Source organism: Papilio machaon, chromosome 16 (genome assembly GCF_912999745.1).
Source record: "Papilio machaon chromosome 16, ilPapMach1.1, whole genome shotgun sequence".
NCBI lineage: Eukaryota > Metazoa > Arthropoda > Insecta > Lepidoptera > Papilionidae > Papilio > Papilio machaon.
Window position 1 is genome coordinate 7972715 of NC_060001.1, and position 20348 is coordinate 7993062.

At 35.0% G+C, this 20348-nt stretch overlaps 1 protein-coding gene across 5 annotated transcripts in view; it reads right to left on the bottom strand.

The window, feature by feature from the left end:
- Window positions 1-10253, bottom strand: part of LOC106718882 (protein prickle) — an 88323-nt gene extending 78070 nt beyond the window's left edge. For 2 of the 5 annotated variants that reach the window (XM_014513083.2, XM_045681528.1), the window contains exon 1: window positions 10171-10253. Coding sequence is in view for 1 of the 5 variants with exons in the window: in XM_014513082.2 (XP_014368568.2) it covers window positions 10148-10227 (80 nt within the window). In the remaining 4 variants the exon portion in view is untranslated. Of the gene's footprint in view, window positions 1-10147 lie in introns of all 5 variants that reach the window. The other 3 variants (XM_014513084.2, XM_014513082.2, XM_014513085.2) reach the window with 2 other exon arrangements.
- Between the last annotated feature and the right edge of the window lie 10095 nt (window positions 10254-20348).

A 20348-nucleotide genomic window follows, 5' to 3' on the forward strand; every position in this document is an offset into this window, starting at 1 on the left:
CATGGTCGTTTGGTGCATTTGATAGTGTTACATATCTATTACGCAATATACTTAAACGTCCATAACTTTGTGAGCTAGCTAGGAGTTTAACTATATCTATATTAGAACGGGGTCATAAATCGTAAGACTAGATCATTATCTATCCCGGCTTTTGTTACATATCGCTGCTGGAAGGTTATTATGTATAATTTTGCCACCGCCGTCCGACAGCCGGCAGCCGCGCCGTCGTTAACTTGTGCTTTTTACTCATTTTACTTATATTTAACTGTTCATTACAAGCTTTACAGTGAATAGCGTATTAAAATTTATATTCTTAGCAGTTGATAGCCTTAAAATTATTCGATTTTTATCTATTACATAAGTACAGTACTCTTTAAACTCTTTTTTTTTTCAAATAACTGAGTGTCACACCTTACTTTGAGAAAGAATTTAAATAGTTAACCAATCTTTATATCCATGTTAATTCTTAGTTTAGAGTTTTCAACATAGCGACAAAGACATTAAAGCTACTTGGTCTAACAGGTGGTCTAACATATTTTGCTTGTAACATTTCACTTAATGAGGGTTTTTTTTATGAAAATGAAAAAGCCATAGACACGTTAGTTAAGTTGTTAAGTGATAACCATAAATACGTGCTAAGTTGACCATTTATGTTAATTAGGATTTAGTTTATTGTTATAGATTTATTTTGGTAAGAAAATGTGGACAAGATTTTAAAATATTTGACCCTCTCTTATAGTTACTGTTACTGTTCTTAAATGTAGGTTTATCTTAAGACTGGTATTTCATTTTTCATAAAAACATCTGATATGAAGAAGAAGATTTAATCTTTCTAATGTTATAAATGCAAATGTTCGGATGGATGGATGGTTGTTTTATTTTTGAAGATATCTTCGAAACGGCTAAACGGATCTTAATGAAATTTGGCATAGATGTAGAACATACTCTGGAAGAACACATAGGCGAGTATTTTTTACATAATAAAGTTATTTTTTAATTTAATATACATTACTAGCTATAATTTAAAAATAACTTCATAATCTGTTACATACAAACAAGAATTTTATCACTTTAGATGCTAAAACGAGTGAAAGAAATCGATTACAAAAAACTACCAAAGGCACATCTTACACATTGTGAACATGTTCAATCAGTCAATTTTACATTGTCAGGTTAAATTTGTACGTTGACAATGTACATTTGTACAATGACAATGTACATTTGAACATATGAAAAATGTACATACATACAAAATCAAATAGCAAATAGTATTAGCATACCGTTAATATATTTATAATGCGTATTATTGACCCACTATGCGTCTGCGGAGCCTGCCCAGCGGCATGCGAACCGCTCCTCTCGTTTGCATAAACACTGTCCTACTCTCGCTCGAATAATTTCCTTGACTAGACAGAGATAAACATAGAGCTGTGAGTTTGTCGTCGCATCAGGACCTGTTGTTAAGTTAATTTATGCGACATGTTTGAGCGCGTCTGCTACTGAGAAAATTTTGGTTAAATGCTTTTGCCTTTGGAGAGACACGGTTTTGGTTTTTTATTTCCAATGAAAGCTTTTAAAAGCTAATTGTTTTTAAAATATCTTTTATTGGGATAAACTGATTTTAGATAAATTTTTATTGAAACTAAGAAAAACCATATCAGTTTCATAATGAATTTATGGGTTCATAGCATCCCATTCATGGACAGTACAGAAAAAACTAACATCAACAATAAAGATGCATGTCTTTATCTTAACAAAGGAAAGGGGATTCCTTTCTGTTACTAAACATTAATTAATTTTGTTTTTATACGATCTCTTAACATCGATCAACATGAGGCAATCCGTTCAAACGTTTAATGTAACCTTTAGTGCAGTGCGATTGTGTAACATTAAAGTTTATAAATGTTGGCACATTAATAAAACTGTTGTATTGATTGAGGCTTAAGTGCTGCGACGGTCAAAAATGTTTCCTTGATGTAGATAATCGGGGACGTCTAGATAATGGCCCAAATAAATGGTTAAAATATTCATGTGTAGGTGGTCATATTTAGATATAAATTGTGTCAGTTACGTACCTCATGATACATACATACATTATCTAGATCAAACAACTCAATGTTACTGTACCTATTGAATAAATACTGTAATATACCATATCTTACTAATCTTACTAACCTTACTAATATTATAAATGCTAAAGTTAAAATTGATGAATGGTTGTTTGTTAGAAGGTATTTTCAGAACGGCTCAACGCATTTCGATGAAATTTGTTACCAATTAAGATTTAATTACGCGCGGATGGAGTCACGGTCGACAGCTAGTTTATAATACATCGCATTCATACGAAAGCGATGTAGCGAAGACTTTTATAATAAAGTATGGACTAAAAATATGTAACAACATGTATCATATCATTAGCATCTTATTACACGTCGGTTATCGATAGAGCATCCTAAGATTATCGTATTAGATGGAAGTTGTAATTGCAGATCACAATCTCGCAGGGCTGCTGCGTCCCTACGTGACTCTAACAGAGCATGGACAGCGAGCAACTCTGGGTAGAGGCTCTATTTATAGTCCATTATTTAATATCTATAATTCGATTGTAGAGCGACGTGCGCGCGTCACGTAACTTGTCCGTTGAGTGTGGCCATTAAAAATCAATTATCGAAAAAAAAAATAGATCGGGAGTGGTAGCCGCGGGATGTAGAATGTTGCGCAGGGGTATAGCGGGTCGCGGGGGTGGTAAAGTGGCACTCTCTGATTTTTGATATGCTATCCATTGTGTTTTTTACAAGTCATTAAGCTTTTTCGTGGATTGCAAAAAAAATTACAAATTAGGTCAGACCCAAAAGTGCCTTGTGGCATTTTTGTGGATTGACTGCGGAAATGAGCCTAAATAATAGTGCCGACGAAGTCTGATGATTTTAGAAAACCAAATTAAGTATTCATATCTATTATTTTTGATCTTTTGGTTCGCTGAAAATATTATTACTGATATTTATGTATGTAATAGTGTAATTTGCCTTCCAGTGATACACATATAGTTGACCCAATTAACCGGTGAATTCAACTCATAGTCATCACATGCGACTTTCACCTCTAACACTATTGTAATAAGAGCCATCAAGCAATACACATAAACACAAGACGTTTAAACGCCCCGGGATAGAATTATAATAATTACAGGCGTGGTGTGCTGTGGCTGTATGAAGGTTGCCTTTGCCTCACAAACATCGACCAGCGCATAAAAACACGCAACTGACAGTTGCACTGCATGAGGTGGACTAACATCATACTTAATGATCAAGAAATAAAGAAGATATATTATGTTTATTTTTGTAATATGTATTTATAATAATACTGTCCGCTTTGGAGATGTCAATCGGTCGACAATTGTTTATGTTTTTAGTGTTTTTTTAACTAACATTGCTCTTCTGTTACTCGTATAACTAATCATACACTTTCATTTTATTAATAATTCTAAAGTTTAGAAGAGTTTGAAAATTTACTATATAAGACGTAAATTAAAATAAATTACTACATCAAATATATTTCACAAATCATAACCGACTGTCAGTTTTAAACGAGCTCTGACTGCCTCCGTTTGCGCGGGACGTCATCGCGTCGTCGGCCTGAACTTATTTACAACGCGTCAATATGAATAACATAAAGATATTTGCAGTCCTGGTAGCTTTACAAGTAATCACCATTTAGCTTAGTAAACTTAGTTTAAATAACAAATTATTATTTCTATTAATAAGAAATTATTAGTTTTGTCAATCGGAAATCCGTAACACTTCCGATCTCTATATTTCGAGGTCGTAAAGATTTTTTTTTTAAGTATGTTTGCTCCAAAACACTTAAAGTGTGTACAAAATAATGTTAGAAGTAACTTCACGTACTTAACGTAAACCCATGTCAAATAAGTTACATAGTAATAAAACAGGGAATATTGAATAGCGATAGTGAGTGCAGTGCTGCAACCGACGATAGAGGTGAGGCTATGTGGAGGGGGGGAAGGGGGAGCTTGGAAGATGATTTGTAAATAACGGGACGACAGGTCCCCAGTGCCGACTGCACAACTTGTCGCCTCAAAGAATATTACTCACCGCTCGTCCATATTGCTCGCAAAATATATGCGTTTACATTCAAATTATACGAATAATTAATAACAATAAAAAAATAACGTTAAATAGTAAACGAATATAATATCGTAACAAACTTTTTGATAAGTTTACAAATTCTTTATTTGGTGTTATTTAACTTCAACTCCCACTAGCAATAACTACGCTACATTAAATATGGTCACTTCAAAATATTCCAATCACATTGGCCAATCTGATAAATAGGTTTTCCACAACTTGTACTTAGAATTGGTTTCGTTTAAAGACCACTTTTTATCAACTTTGTAATTAACTGTGTTGTCTATTTTTGTCATGTGTTAAAGCAATACAACGATACAGTTTAAATGGACCTTATCCCGCTGTTAATGAATTATTCTACGTCTTCAGACGTCAAGTTGAAGTCTCAATAACCTTAAATAATGGTTTCACTACACGTTGCAAGTGACGATATCCTTATATATATTTGTTTAGTTTCCAATGCTACGTGACATACTTTTAAACTACATAAAAGACGATATTCAACTGTAAAACGTAATCTATTTTTTTTTTTCGAAAAAATGAGGTAGGTTAAAGGGTGTGTAATCATTTGAAACATAAAAACAGTATAAAAACATTCTTTGATTTTAAATGTTAATATTTAAGAATTATTTTTAATTAATCCACTCCATAAAATTCCTCTCACCCCTAATATGATTAGGTATGTGTGCTCATTCCCTTTTAAGTGTACAGATATACATACAAATATAGATTTGATTGCTTTTATGTAACTTGCAACGGTTTAAATTCATCAATTTAAAACACAACTTTAAACATACCAACATTTATGCTCTATATCTAAGCCAATTTTACAGTTTTAATTTGCTTTGCTACGTTAGTTTACTTATTTGTTGAGATTTATGTACTATCTGATTATGATTTATGTCTTTCAACTTTCTTAACATCTGATAATGTCATATTTTATATAAAGATTTCTAAGGTTCTACTACGGCAGTGTAACCAGGTTAAAAGGCAAATTAGACTCAAATAGATGACGGTGCCCTCATTTACATAATTATATATAATCAATGCAAATTAATATATTTTGAATGTTAATAGCGTCTAAATAAACTATTTAAATACATAGCTATGAATATAAACAACTTCTTATATAAGAAGTTTGCAGCAAAAACAAGGAACTTAGGTTTGTCCGTAAAATAATACCTAATTTAAATTCATTTAAGAAAACTGATTCTATTTCTCTTGTAATTTATATAATTACCTTTATGATACCAACAACATTTTTCAAGTACTTCGTTGTACAAACTTTAATAGTCCCATAATATTCGCGAACACACGACCGCGCGTCTCTTTACAGTTCTTCGGCCGTTTTTATGTAAATTTTATATTTAAAAGATAATTTTAAGTGCAGGCAATTACTTTTTGCGTTTTAAGAGACATGTACGTAACAAAACTAAGGTACAGCAAGTCCTTTCATTTCTTTACCAACGTAAAAACAAGTACCAATTTACATAACATGCAAAATACATCGGTATTTAAGTTCAAACTAATCGTATATCTTACTAATATAAATGCGAATGTTTGTTGTATGTATGGATGGATTGATGTTTGTTAGAAGGTATCTCCAAAACGACTGCATGGATCTAGCTGAAATTTGGCATAGATGTAGAACACAGTCTATAAGAATACACATGCTACTAATTATTATTTTTTTAATTCCGTGCAAAAGAAGTCGCGGGCAACAGCTAGTGTTTTATAATTGTTTCTTTTCAATCGATATTAAAATAGTTTAAAATGTTCAAATAAATTTATCCATGTAGCGTTACTTACATTGTTTCTCTACATGACAACGCACCCGTGTAGTTATTTTTTAAAATGGAAATGATCACAATTCTGCACACGTCCATCTTGTTCTTCACCCGCTAACGGTTCAAGGTTATGAAATTTCCTACCACAGACTGTTCTCACCAGCTAAAAATATAGCAGTGTAACATTTGCATGTAATATTTAGTTTTAAAATACTCGAACATGTATTCAAAGTAAATACAATGCGAAATATTTCAGCGGCGGCGGACGTCAGCTGTAATATAATGAGAATTTACTGGCGACGGCGAGAGCGAGACCGTTAAGTTTCATTTAACGCCCACGCGATCTTAACAATACCTGCAGTCCTGACTGGTGTATTCTAACTGCCCTGGTAACTAGTTTATAGCTCAGACATACAGTGCACTGCGAACTACCGACAAGTCATTAAAGCATAGCATGTAACTTGACTATCATTTTTGAGATGTTTTTTTTTATTTTATTATAATGTATGAGAGATAAAGTCCGAGGCGATAGTGTGAGATCGTGGAATTGTTTAGCAATGTATTGCTTTTCAGTCTTCTTTTGCAAATAAAGAAGACATCAACGCGCCACCTTATCATTTGGTACACATATAATGCAATAGACGGGCTTCGATAAAAGTTGTACTAAATCTTACTTAAAATATATATACAAAAAACAAATATTGTAGCCTGTCTTCACTGGAAATAATCGTGATTAATGCGTCAGTCCTAGGAAAGTTTTATTCAGAAGTCGGTACGCCTCGGCGTGTTACCGATTCACTATCTCGACCTCGTGATAAGAATATCATATTGGTCACTTTTTTATTTTTTTTTATTTTATAAAATCACATCTACAGACGCTTGGTCCGTACTCTTTTCTGCACAGGTTTTAGTTATCTTTTTTTTTTAATTAATATTATCCCTGCGCTACATTGTTTGTTCCTGCTTAATACATATATATATATACACATATATTGGTCACTTAAACCTATTTAAGTAGGCTGTTTGAAGATTTATCCTACACTTACTGTATATCAAAGATATGAATATAAAGGACCTCTTCAATCTTGAAAACAAAGTATAAAACAACAGCAATAAATTAACTAATTGTTCTATTTATTTCTTGTAAATTCTATTGTATAAGTATATGATGTATCAGTAAACAGTGGCAATGTGTGACATCCGCTCGATGTGAACAACGCCACATATTTCTCATGCGCAGGCGCAGCAGTATTCATGGAACTTGAGGCATCGCTGTTTGCCGCGCGCATTCTATTCACCGTATCTAAACACTGTAACAATCGGATTTACGTTCAAACAATATACTGTCTTAATTTGCTTCTACTGTTTTTTAAGATTTACTTTAAACCAATTGGTTTGGGTGTGAATTGACAAACTTACAAAAATCTTTTGATATTGCATTCGAGTTAAAATTATTCAAAAAAAATAGTTACAAAATGCTCTATAAAATACATTACAAGCCATAGCTTTCAATTATTCTTGCTGAAGCGTCCGTAAATTATCGACGTCGAACATCGATATCGATAGCCGCGCCGCAGTCTATTCCTCGCGCCGCAGTCTATTCCTCGCGCCGCAGTCTATTCCTCGCGCCGCAGTCTATTCCTCGCGCCGCAGTCTCGACCGCGATATTAACGTCCTATCGATATCATCCCTTCCCTATCGCTTTTGCAATCTCACACGACTTAATCCGAACTCACTTTGGAATTTCAAAAACTTTATTTCTTTATTTAAAGTGAAGTATTTTTTAAAGTAAATTTATGTATTGCGTATTACAATTTTTTTTTCGGGGGGAAATCATAAAAATATACCCTGCCTTCTGGGGGAAAGACAGGGTCATGTGAGACTTGACTCACTGAAACACCCTCGGTGGCCATACTCAAGTGCAACTGATGGGAGGCCCGTGACTCGTGATCTCCAAAGGAGCGTACGGATACGAGGATAAGATTTAGAATCAAAGATTAAATGCAGCACTAAATTAATGAATTTTAGATAAAATACTGTACCGTGAAATGTATTAACGTAAAATCAAATGAACGAAACATTCATTAGAAATATAAACGGTTACGATAACTTTTAACACAGCGCTTTTAAAATATTCCAAAGTTGTAATTATTTTACATTCAGAACATTTAACGGAGTGTAATTACATTTTAATAAAATTCTTTGATTACGGAAAGTATAATATTAAAATAAATAATAGTGAAGAATATCTGATATTTTCGTACCTCATTTCAAGTCATGATATTTCAACTTAACAAAGTTAAGACAAGAGCAGTGAGTAAATGAACTATAACACAAATGCTGCCACGAGTTTAATTTATGTAACGGACTATAAAACCTAGTACTTAGTTAGCTGTAAGGTCAAAGAAATAATTATTTAATGACTTTATTACATTGACAACTCTATACATTATTAAGTCCTAACGAACTTTTTATATAAATACAAAAACATGTGCAACAATTATGATAATCTTTACTAGATGACATTTCACTAGAGCTGTAGAGCAAAATTGATACAGTAAATGTAACATTTTTTTAATGAACACATTTAGAAATATTTATACTACTTATAGGTTATTCAAAATGTTTTCTTTAACTGCAATAGTCAGCTGATCAAATTGTATTTATATGTCGTTATTAAGAATCTTAAAGAGTCTCTTTTAAAGATAAAATATTAACATTCCTTTGAAGTTTGAGTCCAGTTTGACGTGCAAATAGAAAAAATCATACTCGTCGCACCCTCTCCACTGTAATGAATTCATTTTTATAATTGTTAGTAAAACATAAGAATCAGGTTTATAAGAAGTCAACGTTATAAAGAAGACAAGTAAACGATGTAAAGTTTTTTTTTTGCAAAATAGCAAATGGACACGTTTCTATAGATGTTTATATTAAGTTGAAAACGTGTATTAAATATGTTCAGTAATTAATACAGATAGCGCAGATTAAAAATTAATAATTTATAAAAGTTTTTTTTATGGTCACAAATGGAATGCAGACCTTTTATGTTTGTGAGATTTGATGAGATTAACTCTCATAACTTTAACGGGAAAACGACATCTAAGTATTCAAATTTACTCTAGTTTGCAGTCACACTTAACATTAATATTGCAAGTTTTTTTTCTGCTATAAAAATAACATACGAACATTCAGGAAAATATACAACATTTTTAAAATGGCGTAGTATCTAATATATTACAACGTTTTAATCATTTTTATGAATCAGGTAAATGAGAGCGAATAAACGGGAAAATATCGACATTAGTCACTGTGTTTTCTAGAACAAGTACTCAAGTATTAAATACTGTAGATCTATTTTAAGGTCGCGGGGTATGATTTGCTTATTGCATTCGAGAAAGTTCTGTTAGAGCTTGTACATGAATCGTGCACTATAGTGTCTTCACTAACCTCACCCAAACAGATATACGAATGCTTCCTTATACAGTGGAGAATAATATAATTTTGTAAGTGTAGTAAGAGATACAGACCTCACAAAAAAGGCATTATTGGTAGTCATGAGTATTACAACAGATTATACACAAGCTATGTATAAAAATGGTCTATTTGGACGTTACAAGCCGGAGTGACCCTCGGTCGCTGCAGCGCCGCGCCGCGGGCTATAAATGTTAATTATTACACGTCGCTCGGTAAAAACTGTTCAGCAGGTGCTGGTCGAGGCAAAGGCTGACATTATCGTTCAGTAACAGCAACACTCAGCCGTTTTATGACCGTTTTCATTTCGGTTTATTAACGGATTTAAAAAGATACGTTAAAAATTCCAAATGCCAAAATGAAGATATTTCCTAATAACTAACACAAAATAACAACAAGAATACAGTTGTTTATGATTGGTTTCCTTTAAATATGAATTGTATTTCAGTAAGTTTATTGATACCATGGAGCTCTACCTGCAGTATTCTATTGTACTGTAAATTTGTTTGAACAAGTAGAAAAGCGTTGGGAAATTCTAACTCTTAACTGTTTTCTACTCGAAGCGATTTATACCTAACCGGGGATATTTGATAAGAAAGGTTTTAATCTCGTCTAATATTGATGGTTATAGTAGATTAGAAATTAGATAGTTATCGCTGATGTTTCATGCACACCACAATCATGATACAATACACCAAACGACAGTACACACTCTACCAAACAAAACCATATTAATTTGCGTACTATAGAAAGCGTTCCCACGTTACTTTTTGTTTCCAACAATGTGCACTGTAATCCTTTGTTGTTTCACTTTCTAAGCACATGCGCCACCGTGTCGGACACCGTGCACAGGCGGAGCGTGGTGCCGGGACTCACAACAATAACATAGAGCCCGTGCGAACACTACGCGAACTAAATGCGCCAAATTTAAACACAACTGTACTGACAACAGTGGTCGCGGCCGCTGCGCGCGCGCAACTGGCGGCCGCACGAAGCCCGCCCGCCGCCATCGCGCGCACCGCTAGAGACAGAAATAGCAATTGTAGAGCTCTAGACAGAGACGAAGAACAACCCTTTAGTCCTGCGTTGATTCGCTGCTAGATTTTTCCGAAGCGGTTTTTTGAGGATTTTACTACCGGTGATTCATATTTATGTTTCGCAAAGTTAAGTCTAATGTGTAGTCAACACAGCTTTTAATATTATTGCGACATTTCATCATTTTTACAGTTGACTTCAGCATACCCAAGACATTGTTTATGAGTTGCCTATAATAGACTTCAACGCGTTCCAAATCAATTATATTACGAAGCAAACGTTTAAGCCGGAGAAACAAGGTTTGTAAGCTATAAGTTTTCGTTTATGCGTTCCTGTCTTTGTTTACGTCTATCGAAGACCGTTAATTGACAGTGGCTTTAAATGTAAAAGTAGTTAATAATATATACACAGTCTTGTAGTCGTGCAGATTGTGTAGGCAAGTCAGAAGTGTGCTGCGCTATCTATGTAGAGCGTCGCCCGTCATGATATCGGCAGCCGGAGAGAGGACGAAACAAATCGATCTGTCCCAAGATATGCTCTGTGTTGCGGAGACAGGCATTACTAATTGGCTTGTTTAATTATGTCTCATAGATTATACATAGTAGCAGCGACAGACACGATTTTAATGAAAGATTGATCGATTTAATTTGAATATATTACTGAATAAATTATAGAAGAATCGTAGGAAAGAAAGAGACAATCATATTTGTGTGTGTCCAATTTAGAAAATCGTAAAGCCACACAATTTTGTACTTTTGAAGATAAGATTTTTGAATGGTTTTTAGAGCAATTACGGTTCCTTTTTACGTCAAGTGCTCACTGGTCAAGATGCATGACAATGCTTTGAATTATTGACGTCACAGTGAGCAAGTCAATGTTCGCACTTTTTATCCCAAGTTTGCTAATAAAGACACGGTTCCACTACGTTACTTTTTACGTTAAAAAAACGCAAGAAAGTTTTAAAAAATGGGATAACAAATAGATATATTTTTATCAAATCTATTTCAAATACAAATAGCAGTTCTGGGGACAGCTTATTTAATATTTCCTTTATTGTACGTAGCTTAAAATTTACGGACAAACCATATTGCAAATTGTTTAAATTACAAAGACATATTCGATGGAATGAAGTAAAACAAAGTTTTATCAACGTAACGTTGTAGATAGGTCCGCGCCGCGCCCGCGCCCCCGCCGGGGCATTCGAAGTGGCCGGCTATCATTTGCTACCTCGCAATCATCGTAATGACTACACGCCCGCGCCGGCCAACCTGACCGCACTCAGCTCCTACCACTGCTTCTCGATCGAAATTGTTACAGTTACATACATATTACACAACTTTACTATCAGATAGAGAAAATCATTAAAAAGACGAATTTAAAAGTTGGTTTAGAATAAAGTGGCATTATCTAAATGTTTCGTCAGAACAAATAAAGTTATCTTAGTAAGTTTGCAATTACTAAGAATTGTACACTCAGATACAAAAAATATGTATCGTGATCTCTACATCAATAAGGACAAGTACTTGTTATACTAGATTCTCATCACTAAAACTACCAGTTTTTGTTGACGCAACTTGTGTGTGCTGTGTTTTAACTTTATAGCTATGAAATAAGATATGATAAATATTATAGCTCCAGAATCTTGGTTTATATCCATATTAACAATAAATAAAAAACAAAGTATAACATTATACACATGTTTTAATATTATGTTATTTTTAAATGATCGAGTTTACACGACTCGTAGTAGGGGCGATATCCGCACGCGTTTTAAAATTGAAATTGCTGTTGAGAAGCTAAACAGCACTTTATGTCGAATGTTATAAAGTTAATATTGCATTCCTGCCTCATGATATCAAATCTTTCTCTGACGTGAAAAGATAATGAAAAAGTTTATTTGAAATTTAATCCTTACACCATAGGTATTAAGGTTTAGTTTTGTTAGTCAGACGTGGTTGTATTGGCCTGTCGACAGATGCTCGTCTGCGTCAGATGGTACACTGAGTGATGGCAATCTCTGAGGAAAGCTTTTCAATATAATTTTTCCCGTCATATAAGATATTTCTGTGCCACGTCACTAACAGTTACGTTACAACTGTTCAGATTTATGACATGAGGATTGATAATATTGCTCTTTACCTTTTACGTCGTATTTTCTTCATTTGCTATTTTATACATCGAGAACATTAGATATGTATAATGATTTACTTAGGTACTTTATGTAAAGTGAATTGATTGAGATCTTTATAAACAGTTATGATATGATACATATTTAGGATGTTAACCAAACGTTAGAGTGGAGGCAAGGAATAATGTTTCAACCCAAACTTATAATTGCCAAATGAGAACCAAGAACAGATCTACAACCGATCATGAGATAAACAGATGTAATTCTTAGTCGTTTTGTTTATCGTATCGCAAGTTGCAGGTTGCGGGTACTGGTAATAATAATATTGTCCCAGTAAGCAGGTCGCGATCGCAAATGAAGCGACTCATTGTTCCCACAGACAATAGGTAATGCTTTACGCTGCGGCTTGCGGTGTGCGGACGTATACGGGCTGAACCAGCATCGTCTCTCCGGACAACATGCACTCACATGACTATAGTTTTACAATACATAAGTACCTATTTAGTACTCTGCAGCAATTAACTTCAGTTAGTGAACTTTATGTTACCTGAAACAAAAAAAATATCTCATAAGTATTGTTAACTATGTACATTGTATTTTGACGCAGGAGGCGCTATATGCCTGTGTAAATCCACTTATTCACTTAAAGATTTAATATTTAAATATCAACAAATATTTCATTTTGTTTATAAATTGAATATTTAAATAAATTCTTGTTCGCAAAATATATTTACAAATGTTTGTCATATGAACATGGGAATTGAATATGTAGCGTCACATCTTAAACTTTCTCTTTCTAATATGTCCAAATAAATTATGTATAAACTATTGATTGGACGTTATTTATTTCGAAGTCTACAAATTGATAAAACTACTGCTATACTACAGCGCATCATTCACTCACTCGCTCACCCGCTCACCCGCTCACCCGCTCACCCGCTCACCCGCTCACCCGCTCACCCGCTCACCCGCTCACCCGCTCACCCGCTCACCCGCTCACCCGCTCACCCGCTCACCCGCTCACCCGCTCACCCGCTCACCCGCTCACCCGCTCACCCGCTCACCCGCTCACCCGCTCACCCGCTCACCCGCTCACCCGCTCACCCGCTCACCCGCTCACCCGCTCACCCGCTCACCCGCTCACCCGCTCACCCGCTCACCCGCTCACCCGCTCACCCGCTCACCCGCTCACCCGCTCACCCGCTCACCCGCTCACCACACACCACACAAGTCGGGCACCGCCTTTACCAAGTACATATCTGACCTCATGTCAGGAAGCAATTATGTTTTGAATTCCTCTTATATGAACAAACGAAAGAAAACTCTATTACAAGTTGATAAAATCTAATCTGCCCAAAAGCCAAATGCATAACAGATTTGGTTCACATTACAAATTCTATTTATTTATTTTTTTATTTAAAGTTAATAAAAACATGTTAAAATAAAGCATACAACGTATAGATAAGAGGATACATTATGACAAACAAAAAAAGTTACAAAATAGGTCATATTTTATTTACCAAAGACAAACCTGTAAGAGTATAAATATACTTTTATATTTTTTATCATTATAGAGGTCGAACTATTCATCGAGGAGAAATATAATAAAAAGGACATTCTTAGCATATTTCAACATCGAGCGCCTGCCGGAAAAGTTGTCTGCTGATTAGAATTCATAACGATGTTTGTGTGAGGTACAGAGGGACAGAGGGGCGACTACAGAAATTCATAAAAGTAAATGTATGAGATTATCAAACGAATAGTCCATTGATCTGTTAAGATATGTATTACATGATTCTGTGTGCGGTTTACGTCGCAGATAAAATTCTATTATTAATATTTAAACGTATCGACTATTGAGAACTTAACTTACGACCGCCATTTTATAACTAATCACCTAAATTGAGGGTAATTTAAAAAAGAAAGCGGCGTCGACGGCGTTAGCTTATACAAAATGGTTTATTGAAGCCAGCTATTGGAATCATTTAAATTTAAAATGAGCTTCAAAAGGTCAATGCGCTATCGTAAAATATATTTAACGAAAACATTTTATTTCAAACTGTTATAAAAAGTTGGAATTCTTATTTGTTGTTGACAGATTTGAAGAGAATTTGACGAAGGTTTTTAAGTGCAACTTGAATATCGTGTGATTTTATTTATATGCTACTAGCTGTCACCCGCGACTTTGTCCGCGCGCAATTCTAAAAAACTTAATTAGTAGCCTATGTTTTCTTCCAGACTATTTTCTACATCGGTACCAAATTGTGCCTGGAGATACCTTCTAAGAAATATCCATCTATCCAAACATACATATTTATATTATTAGTAAGAAATAAGATGTGGAATATAATTTTCCGGAAACATCCATAAAGCATTGACACGAATGTGGCCGTTGCGAATCTACGCAAGAATTAACCTCCTTTGGGCTTGAAACTGTTATATGTACTACATAGCATTATGTACGAGCCTGTCACCTATGTATTACAGCTTACGTGTGCAATGGCACATAAGTCACACATGAGCTTGCAACGGTTTTTGCAACCACAGAGAAATTTAGTCTAATTTTACCGTAATACTTGAGTACATATATTTCATTGAACTACGTAGTATCTTGTCACACAAATATACTTTATCTAATGCTATATAAATATTTAGAGCTGCAAGTTACGCAATAGGCAACGCATAGATCAATGCAGACATGTTCAGAGTAGCAAAGCGTAAGTCAACACGGCCGGGTGCAGCAGTGCACGCCGCACGCAGTCGTGACAATGAAGCATTCATCAACATCAAGCCAGTAAAAGTCGCCATGAAAATCTACTGTTAAATAATTCTTAAAGTGACCGTTGATGTAAAAAGTAGCCATTTTATACAGCGATACTAAAGGCAAAAGCTTTGAGCGATTTTGATATTTAGAGAATAGAAAAGTCACCCGAATAATTTTACGGATATAATTATTGTTTATGTTTTAGCCTCATACAATGAATACTGATTTAAACAGTTTGTATTTACTAGACAAAGAATAATAAGTTATATCAAGGTCAATTTTTTAATAAGCAGATTTCCGCTACATCTTATAACTTGCACGTTCTTTTAAGCATAATAAAACAGTTAATTTTTGTCGCAGTAAAAGGCGCGAGTGTTGTCGCGTGATCTAGCGCCTGGGATTAGCAATTCAATAGCACTTTCCAACTACACAACTCCATTGCCGATCTGTCATCCGATGAGGCTCGTGCTGCAACTCTACCGGGGTGCATAACATCTCATAAATCCTTGATAATCTCACTTTACAAAAGATTAATGTTTAGTTTTTTAAATAAATACTTTTATTTAATACTAATACATATTTCAAAGAACTAATGATATAAAGGTCAGTGTAGCCGCATACTAAAGAATATGTATGTAAGCAAAGAAGATGCTAGTTTTCTTGACCTATTCTGTTCTTAAACAGCATACTTTATGTGATGGTATTCTTATGACTTATAGAAATATCTCCCATCTTACTAAATAGCCAATAAATTGTATAGTTAACCATATGTGCAATTTATTCACCGTTTGGCAAGAAAATTCCTATTCAGTAAATTCTCACGGGTTTATCTTTTGATATTTTACTATTAGACATTTAGTCTTGTTGTCGTGTTTGTTTGCGTGCACCTCTAGCGGTGTCTTAATTAAAGCCATTTTAAAACATTTTACTTAGTTACTATATTATTGTTATCAGAGTTTGAAACCTGTTTCATCACGAAACCAAATTAGTCTTTAATGCATTATCCCTTGTCAAAGCGTCACGATCTGTGATACCGATGCGACATCTCACTAGCACGATCCCTTGCGACTTTTTCACTGAAACGCAATTAACACAAGCAGCAAACTTGCAGTTTAGATAACCAAATTAAGCGATCGTAGCAGTCGGGCATCGGGCACCGGCAGCGGGCAGGCGAGAGGTAGGCTAATTAGACGGTCGCGGGTTCGATCCCGCGGCGATGCTATCGGCGCACGCCTGCGTGTTCCCGCAACACGCAATGCGCTTCTGTATCTTTTGGTTTTGTACAAATACAACATATTATGCATGACTCTAAATTTATTAACGCGATGGTCTGTGGGAAAAGGATAAGACATATAAAGTGTTCTTGTTAAAGTCTGATGTTACAACTGTCGTATGATTTGCTTACATGTTAGTGAGCAGTTATTCGAGCGCTCACATTCTCACCTTCTAGAACATTTAATGGAACTATACCGGAAAATCAGAGATAATTCTCTCGTCGTACATTTAGTCAGATGATGGCCATCGCGTCGTGAAATAGGATTTTAATACTACATTATAATAACATTAACTTTGTCGTAGTGACAAAGCCGCTACATATATCACATTGAACACGAACGTACGTGGCCGTGGTTTAACCGCTGCTCGCATGTTGTCAGAGGAATTCAATTTACTTTTAATATTAGATCCAGATGACCCTTTATGTGCCGCTATGTTCATTTTACTGGCTTTCATATAAGATGAATGACGCTCGCTACAATCAAAGAACTGTCGCGCGTTATTTATTGCTGAGCTGATCTCTGCTCATGTAGATTGGCAGTTTGGTTTGAAAGGAATCTGTAAAATGTTTGGAAATTATAATTTGGGTTCTCACATTCGACACAAACGATGACCGGTTGTGTATGGAAGTCGAAATTCCACGTCTGATGCCGCTCCTACCTGTCGAGCTCCGATTTAGTAACACGCACGCCGCGGGACAGCGCGCCCCTAGAATTAGGAGCAATTACTATCTATGTTGATGTTGATTTATACAGCCGATGCCGCCGGGGCCGCCGGCGCCGCCGGTGACGACCGCAGGTTTGGGCAAAGCTGATTACAGAATAGAAAACGAATACTTTAAACTTGTTTTTGGATGTCAGCAACAAAAATTTATGAATTGTGAATTTTAATTGGATATTCGACAACAGATGTCGCTTATTTTTGAATGCCATTCTGAGACTGATCGTATTCAGAACGAAAAAATGACAAAGGAAAATTGTAATGTTAGTTTTAATACTATTAATGTATATCATATCTGTCTCTTGAATAATTGCTGTCATGTAAACCGGACTTACGACGTATTTATACAGATAAAACGCTTACGACGCTATTTAAGTAAAAAAACTTGAGTCGTAAATTACCATTAAGCACATAACGACAAATTTCGAATATCTCGATGCTGTTGCAGCAGAGCGCAGTACATCAGAGGCCGCGGGGCTCGTTTTTATCCAAACAAATCAGTCTCGCGACAATTCTTTGAGTTTTTCATGCCGGCGGTGGACCCCCGCAGGCTCGAGCGCTCCGGACCTAGTCGTGGACATTTCTAGACCTGTCCGGCACGCGTGACTTAATAGCTACGCAGCGCAGGGTTGTCCACGCTTTGTTACTATTTATAACACAAACTTAAGATGAGATAACAATTGTAAAAAGCTTTCAAATACTGGATGAAAAACGTATGCAAGTTTTAGTATATTTACAATTACGTTTTTCGTATCGTTATCGTAACTATACGATTTATTAATAAAAAAAGACGTCATTACGTTTGATAAAGATCAGACAATGTAGTGCGTTGTAGCATTTGCAGCCCTGGTCGCAGTTGGATAATTTATTTCCTTAATTGTGAGCGCAGTGGGTGTTACCCGAGCGCCAGCGCCACGCTGCGGCAGTAATACGAAATAATATACTAATAATAATAAATATTTTTAAGTAAGCTTGAGTAAAGCTTACATTACCATCTTGAGTAATTAATGCTGATGCATTTTTGTATGCAATTGGAATTAATCAATTTAATCAATAAAAATGTAAAATAATCACTCACTTTTTTATCAAAATTTGCTATGCGACGCATAACTAACTTCTCTCTTCTCACTAGTAGATTACAACTAGAACCATTCGATCTAATTTCTTATTAAAATACAAAATACAATTTGAACTATAAATAAAGTTTGTATAATTTAAGCGTGTGTTTGAAAATTCATATGTAATCGTTTCTATTTAGTTACGTTATTCTGCAGAAGTTATTAATTATTATAAAGTAATGTTAAACGTAATAAAAAATGCACAGGCGCGGCTGCAGATTGCGCAGGAATCCTGCATAGAAAAGCCCGATGCAGTAAACCATTACCTGACAAGTCTAGCTCTTACCTAATCAAGTGCCCGGGTAATTAGCCACAATTATACATTCAAATTAGAAATAATTGACTATGAACACTCTTAGTCATTTAACTTTTAAACAAGATATTTATGTGATGTAAGTAATGTTCATCAAAAATATTGGATCACACTTAACTTAAAAATTGAGTTTTACCAATACTTTAGTCTAACAGTTATTCATGTTAATAGATATGTAGGAAAATGAGTTGAAACTTCGTATCTCATAATTGAAATAATTATGAATTCAAGTTCATTTACATAAGAGCCGCCCATAACTTTTTACAATGCAGCGCCCTCTCGTTGGTCAATTGGAAAACTATCACATTTGTAGTTTAGCTTTCCGATCACAGGTGGCGCTTTAACAAACACCAGTCTGCCTCATTGAATTAAAAGTTATGGGATGGTTTTCCATATTTCCGTTAATAATCCCTTTCATTTGGCCCGGAGGGATTTTCGGTAATTCCGTATCGGTCGTTTTCATTGTCTAGAATTGGTAGGCAATGATAATTAAATGCTGTTAAAACGTATTACTCATTTAATGTGCGAAACTCGCACACGGTGGTAGCGGGAGGGCGCTGTCGGCTGCCTGCGGCTAATTCTCCATTCAAATAATGGGGATATTATCTCGAATTGTTTTATTGCTTTTGGAACAGCGAATGGACGTTTGAAATGGGGAATATTAAATGCTTACAAGTTACACTTTCGAATATTACTTTAAATTTACAATTTGTGTTAAATTTGAAAGATCCCCAACAACCATAAGCTTACATACTCGTACTATGTAAAATCTGATTGTTGTGGCGTAGTATTGCTTGTCTTCTAGATGTCTTCTCCGAAACTTTTCTTTTGTAATTTGACGGCTACTAATTAAACTGTTTTCAGTGTCTATGCGAGATGTATCAGGAACCTAAACAATGCAATACTATATTGTGTATATTCGTGGGTGTTCAAGCCATTAGATCACACTTATACAATTAACTTTCTTTAGGTCATTTTAAATTTATTTCAATTGCTCACTGTAAGAAAATAATGGTCAGTCCTATTATTATCCCACGGATATTTACTATTGTTTATAAAAACGCAATACCTCTATATTAGGAGTATTGTCTCAGACACGTCAGCGCACTCACAGGCAATTTGGTAACAATTTAGAGAAAAATTAGTTTTGTGATTGTTGGTACCACTTATATAGTATAGTAATAACTATTTTCGTAATCAATGGAAACACGAGACGCGAGGGCAATATATCCCTTACAGTTCAGACTATACTGATGATAATTCAATGCGATTCTATTTTAAGAATTTAAAGATAGTTCAAAAAATAAAAAAGCATGAACGTATCAGCTGCTGACAGATCAATTTCATTCAATTCTTCAAGATTGTAAAAAATTTAATGCAGAAAACCTGGTACAGATTAATAGATAGAAATCGTAGGACAGTAAGAAAACCGTGATAAAAACAGTTTTCACGGTATACTGCGTTGCGGATCCGCGAACTGTAACATTATACCCTACATCTACATGGAACCGCGCGAGTTCTGAGTTCGAAGTGCTTCGGATCTCAGAAAACACGAAGAACTGCACTCGTGCGACAACTCTGTTTACGTCATT